General features: G+C 53.3%; 1 protein-coding gene across 4 annotated transcripts; it reads right to left on the bottom strand.

The window, feature by feature from the left end:
* Positions 1–2,195: 2,195 nt before the first annotated feature.
* On the bottom strand, positions 2,196–10,303 carry DHX58 (DExH-box helicase 58). Of its 4 annotated transcripts, none has more exons than XM_011381226.2 (13): positions 10,158–10,303; positions 9,754–9,922; positions 9,383–9,584; positions 8,830–9,020; positions 7,978–8,094; positions 7,224–7,350; positions 6,867–7,058; positions 5,945–6,198; positions 5,258–5,407; positions 5,007–5,168; positions 4,111–4,301; positions 3,046–3,142; positions 2,196–2,748 (listed from the first exon to the last, which is right to left on the bottom strand). In XM_011381226.2, the coding sequence occupies exons 2-13, from the start codon at positions 9,919–9,921 to the stop codon at positions 2,563–2,565; spliced, it is 2,037 nt and encodes a 678-aa protein (XP_011379528.1). In that variant the 5' UTR covers position 9,922; positions 10,158–10,303; the 3' UTR covers positions 2,196–2,562. The 4 variants fall into 4 exon arrangements, with proteins under 4 accessions (XP_011379528.1, XP_023379674.1, XP_011379527.1 ...); XM_023523906.1 differs by having other exon boundaries at positions 9,754–9,949; positions 10,139–10,274; XM_011381225.2 differs by having other exon boundaries at positions 10,137–10,269.
* Between the last annotated feature and the right edge of the window lie 2 nt (positions 10,304–10,305).

Below are 10,305 nucleotides of genomic sequence, written 5' to 3'. Positions count from 1 at the left end.
CTGCAGCCGAGCCCCTCCCTGAGTCTCGGCCGGGTGGGTGGACCGGCTTATGCAGGTGGGGAAGAAGAGGGGTGCATCCCGGCCACTAGGGAGGTCTGGCGCTCTGGCTTTCCTGAGGGCTGGAAAGTTAGGATGCTTGGGTCCTGAGGACTTCGTGAAATCTCTTCCTCAGGCAGCCTTGCCCAGGTACCCTGGAGGGAGTGGCTCCATTTAAAGACCCTCGCTCGAAGAAAACCTGGGAAACCCCTCACTTCTGCGCCCTTGCTTGAGTTCTCCCTTTCGTCTGAGCTCAAGAAAGCTCTCCCAGCCTGGTAAGGTGGGAAAGATAGGATATGCCCTCTAAAGTGTCCCCACCCCCTGTTCCCATCCAGGGGCTCTTAGGCGCCCAGGTCATCTTTATCCTCAGTCCCTCTCTCTCTCCCTGCAACACAGCCCCCCTCCGCCCCCAACACCAGCTCAGGTCTCTCAGCTGTCACTGTTTAGCCCTGGAATGACAGGCGTCCGGACTCCGTGAGTCCAGCCACATTCAAGGCCATTGAGCTTAGCACCCCTGGGCCCATGCCCCCCTCCCTCTACCCCCAGTCGCTAATTTTATTGACCTGTAAAAGGCACATTGCTGGCAGGGGCGATAACAACCGAAGGCGAAGTGGGAGCAGATGGGGACAGAAGGGACTCCTGGGAGGTGAAGATGGGACGAGAGGGAAAAGGGTGGTGACTCCTGGAGCCAGGGCCGAGAGACACCGGAGATTAGGAGGAAGGACCCCGAGAAAGAAGGGTACAGAACTGGAATTTCAGCTCTCAGTCAGACAAGAGGCGGACTGAGGAATATACTGGGGAAGAGAGAGTGCATTATTTCCCACCTACCCTGAGGCAGGACCAAGGATGTAGCGGGAGAGAAAGAGGTTAGGTAGCAGGAAGGACCGCCATCCTGCTCTCAAATCTCTGCCCTAGCCCCCTCCCTCCCTCTTGAAGGTGACTCATGCCTGCTGGGCCTCTTACTACAGAAATAGCCCTTTCCCTGAAGAATCAACCTAGATCTTGCCTTTCTTTTTCTTTCTTTCTTTCTTGTTAAAATGAGAACAGAAAATTTAGGCCTTTACAATTTCCCCCACCCCCACGCCTCTACCTCAAGTTCTCTCAGCCTCTTCCCAGCCCAAGGGAGATGACCTGGGGGGCAGGGGAAGATGGAGAGAGGGGTATTGGGGCTGAAGCCCCTTATGAGGTAGAGAGGGCAGGAAGGCCTCATATTTTTGATGGCTCTCATTTTTAGACTTTTGATGCTCACTCCAAATAAGGTTACACGATATCCATGAAGAGGGGTGTTAAAAACAAACAAACAAACTTTTAACATTAAAAATATACCACAAAGCAGATCAGTGGATGGAGAGGGGAGGAGGGAGGGATTATAATGGGAACAAGGAATGTTTTGAGGGTGATGGCTCTGTTCATTATATTGATTGTGGAGGAGCATACATACATTAAAACTTATCAAATTGCACACTATAAATATGTACAGCTTATTTTGTAAATTATGCCTCAACAAATGTTTTTAAAATACCACACATTTTCTACACTGATTTTCCATTTAAAAAAATTTTTTTAACTTGTAGGGAGCCAAAAAAAAATAGAAGTGGCCTTGGCAGGGAAAGAATGTTAAGGGGCCAGTGGAAACCAGTGATTCCTAGTATAGTAGTCCTCCCTTATCTGTGGGGGACATGTTCCAAAACCCCCAGTGGATACCTGAAACCACAGACATACTGTTTTTTCCTATACATAGATACCTATGATAAAGTTTAATTTATAAATTATGCACAGTAAGAGATTAACAATAAAGTAGAACAATTATAACAATCTACTGTAATAAAAGTTATATAAATGTGCTTTCTTGCTCTCAAAATATCTTATTATACTATACTCACCTTCTTGTGATTATGTGAGATGATTCAACGTCTAGGGAAGGAGATGAAGTGAGGTGAAATGACGTAGGCATCGTGACACAGGCTACTGTAAGGGTTACTTGAATGCAAGCACTGAGAGACCTAGACAGTCAATCTGATAACCCAGATGGCTCCTAAGTGACTACCGACCAGACGGGTGGTGTATATAGTGTAGATGTGCTGGACAAAGAGACGATTCACATCCAGGTGGGGCAGAGCGGGATGGCATGAGATTTCATCGCACTACTCAGAATGGTGCACAATTTAAAATGTATAGATTGTTTATTTCTGGAGTTTTCCATTTAATATTTTCGGACTGCAGTTGACTGTGGGTAACTGAAAAGCGAAACCGTGGATAAGGGGGTATTCTCCTGCCTCCGGTCCTCCCCAACCCCATTCCCACTCCATCCAGTGTGTATGAGTGTCTGTGTGGGTGTGAGGGGGGTCAGAGGGTGAGCTGTGGCCCTTCAGCTGCTTCCTCAGTGTGGGAGTCAGGTAGCCTGGGCGCCTGAGCTGGTGATTCAGCCAGGAGGGGTGTGCACCCAGGCTTTGCTCCGAAGACAGTAGTTGTTGTGGATTCTCCTGCCCCCTGCAGCCTGAGCCAGGCACTGCAGTGACAAGATGGTTAGGCCAGGGAGAGTTCTGACAGGTTCTGGGCACAGTGCTGCACGAAGTCGAAGTCAGGCACGGGAAAGGGCACACGAGACCACTTCTTGGGCTGGACCCGCCCTTGTGGCGTCTCCAGCAGCATGCTGTGGACTTTGAGCACTGGCAGGTTCACCGACTTGTAGAGCATCTGTAGACCCCATAGCTGGGGGTAGGACAGAGACAGCAGGGTCTGGATCTCTGCCCTCAGACTGGGCTCCTCGTAGGTTGGAGTCCCTGAATGCAGGGCCTCTGTCTTCTATTTCAAACAGAGCTATCTCCTCCATCACACTGTGGTTCCCAAAGATAGGGCCTGGACCACCCTCCTCAGACTTGCGGGCTCCTGAGGCAGGTCTGTCTTCCCCATCCCAATGAGGGCACCCTGATGATGGAGGCTGGGCCTCCTTTCTCAGAATGAGGACCTCTAAAGACTGGAGCTGAGGGCTATTGCACCCATACTTACTTCCCCACAGTTCTTGCAGCTAATGGTGCCTCCAGGCCTCCAGTCCCTGAAGACTTTGTCTATGACCACAGGCTTCTGCGAGACATTGTAGTAGATCCTGGAAAAGAATGGGAGTGGCCACAGCTCTCATGAACCCACCCCCCTCCATGCCCAAACCACATGCTGTCTTACTTGCTGCCTGTGCAGAGGCTCGAGACGTCAATGAGTTCTGCCTGTGCTGCCTCCATTATACTCCCTTCCGACCAGGTTCAGGCCTCAGCACTACGCACCTGGACGACTTAAACAATCTCCCAGTGGATCTCCCTTCCCCACCCTTCTACTGTACTCCATCCTTACTCCCACCCCCACAGGATTCTCTGCCAACTGCCAGAGTAATCTTCTAAAAATGTAAATATGACTCTGACATTCCCCCGCTCAGAATCCATCCAAGACTCCTCACTACCTACAGAATAAAGGCTAAACTCTCAGTCTGACCCTCAAGGTCCTCCCCAAGCTAGTCTGTCTTTCTTCAGAATCTTGTCCACTCAAGTCAGCTAGTATCACGCCTGTCACATCATCCCTGTCTATCTTCCTCTCATAGCCAAACCCAGCCATCCTTCAAGATCTAATTGAAATGAGACCTCCTCAAATGAGAGAACCTGTGTGAAGACCCCTCGGCACAGTGGCCTGGCACACAGCAGGTGCCTAATAAATGCTTACTTAACAAATGAACAAATGGAGGACGAGGAAAGGCTACCTCTAGGGGGCAGAGGATGAGGGGTTGGTAAGGGCCGACCAGTCCCTCTTGATGTCTTCATAGTAGGTAGGACCCGGGGGCCAGTTTGTGGTCCCTCAGCATTTGGTATCCTGAATTCCAAACTGCAGTGGCTGTGGGAACTTAGGCAAGTCACTGAGTATCTCTGAGACTACTTCCTCACCTGCTCAACGTGGTGATGATAAAACCCATCCAGCCAGACTATCGTGAAAATGCAAACTTGGTACTTGTTAAAATGCTCTTTAAACTCCCGAAACCTTAATGCACCCCACCCTCCCTCTCATCTGGACAGCCCCTTCCACAGGTCTCACGAGAAGTTGGGGTTCACGTTGACATGGTGGGTACCCTCCACCTTCCGCAAGTCGCTCCCATGGCCCACGGCCACCATGCAGTTGATGCAGAGGAGCTGCACCTGCTCCGCCAGGAACTGCTGCCGTCTACTCTTCTGCTGGGCTGCCTGGGCTGCCCTCTTGACCAGGGCTGCCCTCTGCAGATCTCGAATCTGGGGTGGAGAGGATACCAGGTATGGCTAGGACACGAGAGACCTAACACCAGGAATGCTCCTAAGTGGACAAAGGGTTTCTTAAGACCTCAGATCATTAGTACCCAGAAGAGGCTTTCCCTAACCCTGCCTGGAGCTTTCGGAAGCAGCTCATTGAAGAAACCTAATAGTGGGATAGGGGGTAACAATGGGAGCAGGGCAAACTTTTTCACAGAATCTTTGGAGGATTTTGTGCACAACTGCTTCTTTGAATCTAACATGGGGTACCATTAATAATTATATTGGGACAACAGGAGTAACAGGGACCATCCTGCACGAGGCTGAGTCATGATGATTCTACCTCAGGGGACTGATTTAAGTGCTGGTTCTGGGCTTATTTCGTGCATGTGTCTTTGCTTTCCCCACTGCTTGGTTCTAGAAGGGCTGTAAGGTGGCTCTCACAGATATATAAGTATTTGATGATAAGGATAAATTAAAAGCCTTGGATGAGATCTGTTCCCAAGGCATTTTAGGGAAACAGCCATTGCCTTCCCAGCAACTCCATCTCTGGCTTCTACTTTTCCCTGGATTCAAACCTTCCCCAAGTGGGCCAAGTTCGCCTCCAGAGGAAGGGGGAACAGGGATGTGTATGCGTTTGCATCAGAGACCTTCCAGGCAGAACATCCACAGCCCCCCTCCCCACGGGTGCACAGGTTGTCCACAGACCTTGGCCTGGTATTCAGCCGGGTCCATCTCCTGCACAGCAGTCACTGCCCGTTTCATCAGAATCTCCAGTGCCTCGTTGGTCTGCTCCCGCTGCAGCTCCCGACTGCCATGGGTTGCCACGAACGAGTACACACTCTCATTGGCCCGGGCACGGCCCCTTGCCTGGGGAGAGAGATAAGAGAGGGCCCTGAGTGGGACTAGGGTCCCACATAGGATCCTTCAAGGGCTGTCAAGGGGGGTAGTTTGGGCACCTGGACCATGGAGATCTCGTTGGTCAGGAGCCCATAGCGCACCACCACATTACACTGGGGGATGTCCAGTCCCTCTTCTGCCACACTTGTGGCCACCAGGAGGTTCAGGGTGCCAACTCGGAACTTGCGAATCACTTCTTGCTGGTCCCTCTAGGGGAAAAGGAAGAGGAAGAGGATGGTACATGAGGTGGGTTCAGGCCTACCCTCCTGCCAGCCCAGCCTCTTCTGGTTCAGCCCTTTTACTCAAAATCTTAGCCGCTTTCCCAAGGGACCCTGAGTCTCCACCTTCATCCCCAGATCCCCCCCAGAATCTTGCCCATCTTCTCAGGTGATCATCTAACCCCTCTATCCCCTAGGGACTCCTAAAGGTCTCTGCCCCTGTTCTCTAGGAGCTCTCGGGACCTGTTCTCCTAAAAAAGACCTCAGACTCCCAATTCTCTGTCCTGAGGACATCACTCACCTCTTTTCCTGCAGACCCCCAAGTTTCTGCCTCTCTGTCCCCAGAGACTCTCAGACAGGGAGAACCTTCAGCCTTGGGGATCTCGGTATCTGCCTTTCTCCCCCAGCTCTCTGCCCTCTGCCTGGAGATAATCAGTCACCCCATCTCTCTGTGCTAAAGACTCTCACCCCTTCTCTTCTCCCTTAGGGAACTCCCCCAGCCTCAGCTCCTTTCCCCAAAGCCCACACCTGGGTCATAGTGGTGCCCCGGCTACTATTCCCAGCCCCAATCAGCAGCTGGGCCCTGATGTCCACTGTCTGCAGACCGGGCTGCTGCCGGAGCCAGAGGAGGAGGGAGTGAGCACTCTGACGGGTGCAGGTGAAGACGATGCCCCTGGGATTGCCGGGGTTCCCAAACTGCTTCTTCAGGATCTGTTCTAGCATCTCCAGTTTCGGGTTCTCAGGGCCTTGAGTTGCCAGGCGGGCCAGCTCATTCTTGTGGTCTGACAGAAAAGCCCCAAAACAGAGGCATAGGACTCAGGTCCAGAGGTGAGCAGGACATGGGGTAGGGGTTCACAGGGATAGGATCGTAGAAGTCCAGAAGGAGCCTGAGGATACCTGCTCCAGTCTACTTTCCCCTGAGTAGCACCAAGAACACGTGTAAGGACACCCTCTGCCCGTCCAGCCTCAAGGCCAGCCAGCCTTACACCAGGGGCCTACAGTCTAGAATCCTTTGCTCACATACCTTATCCAGCACCTCTCTTCAATCCTGCTACCAGAATGACCCTTGACCTTTTCATGCTGACCTCTGCAACTCAGCACTGACCTTGCCCCTCAGCCTATACTGAGGCTACTAGCCTTAAATTTCACCCCCTGACCCCCTCACTTTCCCAGTTTAAAAATACTACACACCCCAGACTTTCGAGGAGTCCTAAATTAAATGGTTTTCAAATAACCTTTGTCAGTAACATAAATTAATTTTTACATCTATGCAAACCTTCACAAATGAGGGCATATATCTTTTGTCATATCCACGGCCTTGACTTTTGGTTACAAAAATAGAGCCCCAGTACCCTCGTTGGGACCTTCTCAATCCGCATTGGCGTCCGGCCCCTGGCTGGCCTCTAACCACTAGTCCCATTCTGAACACCCTCCTCCCCGCGAGCCTCACCATCGAACAGCGCCAGCAGCCAGCGCTCGGCACGCAGAACCTGGGTCTTGGTGTCGCGCTCCCTGTCGTAGAAATCCTGCAGTGCCGCCAGGGCGTCCACCGCGCGTACCGTGTCGTGGATAAACAGCGCATCGTTGTAACGCCGCAGGTGAAGCGCGTACACCCGCTGCTGCTGGAGCCCGGCCTCAGCAGCTGCAGGCCGGCAGGGGGCGCAAGGTCTGAGAGGCCACGCCCCGGGGCCCCTCCCACCTAGACCCCACCCCAAAACTGAGCTCCGCCCCCTAGAGGTTCTGCCCAGTCTGGCTGAATCCTGGACTGTACCCGCCGCTCCGCCCTCTGCCAGGTCACCCCTCTCACCCGTCTGGCTCAGCTCCACCACCTGCTGCTCGTACATCTGCGTCCCAAAGTCCCGGCTCAACTCGGTCATCTCCAGGTGGTCATGGATTTGGTTCATGAGCTTCTTCAGCATGTCCCCAAACGGGTCCTGGATGAGCAGAGTGAGGGCATGATAAAATTTCTATACACATGGGGGAATGGACACCTGGGGAGCGGGGGAGGGCTCTGATCTCTGTGTGAAGCCTTGCCGCTACTTGCCCTCCTGTAGGTGTTGGAGAGGAAGGAGGTCCAGGGGGAGAACAGCTGTGTTGTCAAGAAGCCATGGCTGGAGGCAGAGGTCAGGTTCCTAAATCCAGCCCCTGCTCTGTCTCCTCTTCCTATGTGCCCTTGACCTCTGGCTTGAAAACAGTTACGTCTAGTCCTTGTCCAGCCTTGTCATAGAAGACACCAGGCAGTGTCCAAACCGCAGGAGAGAACTTGGAACAGCCTCAGCACAAAGTGTCCTATGATGTGATTCCCAAAGCACTCTGCAGCATACCCAGGGTTTTGACAGATGTGCACAGTGGCATCTGAGTGAAACCAAACAGCAGGCTGTGGGCACGGGCTGCATCTGCCCCATTTCACAGAAAGAAGAAATGAAGGCTCAGATACATAAGCAAGTAACCTAAAGTTAGAGAGCTAGTGAGGATGGAGTCAGGGAGTCAGGGCTCAACCTCAGCTGCGCTAATTTCACCCCCGGGCTCCACCCCGGCATTATGCCCCTCCCTCCACACACCTGGCTGCGCCTGTGGCAAAGATCATACTGTTTGCAAGGCTGGCGGTTGTGCTCCTGCAGCTGGGGGCGGTAGGTCTGGGGCGACATGATGCGCCATGTGTCCAGGTTGGCACAGAGCTGGGACAATAGGGAAAGAGGGGTTCACTGAAATGGGGAGGGTTCCTGTGGGGTCAATGGGCAGAGCTTTGGGGCAGGTTGGGTCCCAACTGAGGCAGGGCCATTGAGGGTGGGGAGTCATCTATTCAACAAATATTTATGGCTCTCCCTCTCTGTGCCTGGTGCTGTACTAGGTACTGGGGCATCTTATGTTGGAGTTGGAGAGATAGATGATAAACTAGCAAAGAACAACAGGATTAGAATTTCAGATAGTGTTAACAAGCTCCGAAGAGAATAAAATTGGATTATGTGACAGAGTATAGTGGGGATGATCAGGAAAGACTCTGAAGGGGTGACATGTAAGCTGTTCCCTGAATAACAAGGAGACAGACAGGTAAAAGGCGGGGTGTGGGGGGAGGGCATTCGGTGCAGAAGGAATGGCAAGTGCCAAAGTCCTGAGATGGGAACAAGCCTGACATGCTCAAGAGAAGGCCAGTACAGCAGGAGTGAAGGGGAGGGTGGAGGAAATGAGGTTGGAGAAGTAGGCAGAGGCTAGGTCATGTGGAACCTTGTAAGCCAGAGTAGAAAGTTGGGTGTTTATTCTAAGTGCAATAAGAAGTCTTTGGAGGCTAGAACCTAGGTGAGTCCGGACCCTGCCGGGGGAGGCTGGGGTAGGACTGGTGGGCATCAGGTAGGGCAGGCCAGGGAGGTACCTGGTGGGTCAGGGTAGAGGGAGGTCATGGGGGCCAAGCTGACCTGCAAGATGTGGTCAATGGCTCCATCGAGATTGGTGGCCCTGCCAGTGCCTGGGGAGGCGGTGAGACCCAGCACCTGAGGCAGGGGCCATGTCCTCTGGAGTTTATGCTGTAGGTACCGACTCAGGATGATGTTGTAGACAGTGTCCTTGTGCGTGTGGTGACACTCATCCACCACGAGCAGGGAGAACTCTGGGGGCACGTGGGGAGAGGCTGTGACCTATGTTTACAAAGCCCTTCCTCTCAAAAGTTTGGGTTCATGTGGTCCCCACATAGCATCTGAGAATTCCTTCCTCTCTTACAACTTGCAGTCAGACCCCAGAGAACGGCCAGGCAGGGATGATTTACCTCCATTTTATAGATTAGTAAACTGAGGCTCAGCTAGGGGAAGGGACATGCCCAAGATCCTGCAGTGTAGCCAGGTCTTTTTCTACTAGGGTGTATGCTGGGGTTTGGCAGATGGAGGGGCTCTCACTCCCACGAAATCTCCCAACGTCTTTACTAGAAGTGGGGCCCTGGGTTTGGCAGGCAGGGGTGCCTCAGGGGTGCCTCACCATTGAGCTCCACGTGTTCCTCCTCCTCAGGGCTGACCAGTGCCATCTGCAGCAGCTCAGCCGTACAGATGAGCAGATCATTCTTCCGGGCCAAGTGGCCAAAGCCAGGTCGTGGCCCCATGTCCCCTCTCAGGGTTGTGATGGCCCAGCGCCCATCCAGCATGTGGCTGAACTCTTCATAATGCTGGGTCACCAAGTGTACCTGGGGGTGGAGATGAGGCGGAGAGAGGAAGCTGGATGGGGGGCAAGGGTGTAGGGTGGATGAAAAGAAGGTGACCTTAGAGATGGCCACAGCAGCTCTGGAGTTCTAGAGGGTGTTGAAAGGCACCCCAGGAGCTGAGAGTCCACTGGGGAGAGGGCAGGCCACTCACCCTGTTGACTAATACCACCACCTTGGCTCTGTCCACAGTCTCGAGGTGCCTCTTGGCCACATAAGCAGCTGCCCGGGTCTTCCCAGACCCCGTGGGCAGCCATATGATGATATTCTTGCCCTCCAGGGCAGGCATGATCACCTCCCACTGGTAGGGTCGCAGCTCCATTCTGGGAATGGCAGGGGACTCAGATCCCTGACCCTTCTGGCCCCCTCCCAGGCCAGACCCCCTTCGAGCTGCCCCCCACTAATTACCAGCTTGCTAGTCCCGTGCAGAGACCTCCCTTTGCCCAAGATTCCAACCTTCTTGAGGGAGGTGGGACAGGGCACGGAGGGGACCTGCCAGGAACCTAGCCAAGAAAGCAGGGATAACGCAGACTATACCTGACTCACGTCCAGCCTCACCAGCACCACCAGCCAAGAGCAGCCCTGCTAGGCGCAGCCCGACTGCTGGGCTTAGCCCGTCTGCTAGGTGCAGCCCGTCTGCTGGGCACTGGGCTCTGCCGAGAACGAAAATGGAAACTGAAACTGAGGGGAGGAGCCAGCTCAGCGA

This window comes from Pteropus vampyrus, unplaced genomic scaffold (genome assembly GCF_000151845.1).
Source record: "Pteropus vampyrus isolate Shadow unplaced genomic scaffold, Pvam_2.0 Scaffold432, whole genome shotgun sequence".
NCBI lineage: Eukaryota > Metazoa > Chordata > Mammalia > Chiroptera > Pteropodidae > Pteropus > Pteropus vampyrus.
Note: the sequence above shows the minus strand (reverse complement) of the source record. Positions and strands in the feature narration are given on the sequence as shown.

Coding starts and splice junctions, on each gene's coding strand:
- DHX58 (XM_011381226.2), bottom strand. CDS start 9,921: ATGGAGCTGCGACCCTACCAGTGGGAGGTGATCATGCCTGCCCTGGAG. Junction 8,095..8,829: donor CCATTGACCACATCTTGCAG/GTCAGCTTGGCC, acceptor CTATTGTCCCAG/CTCTGTGCCAACCTGGACAC. Junction 4,302..5,006: donor CGGCTGAATACCAGGCCAAG/GTCTGTGGACAA, acceptor TCTCCACCCCAG/ATTCGAGATCTGCAGAGGGC.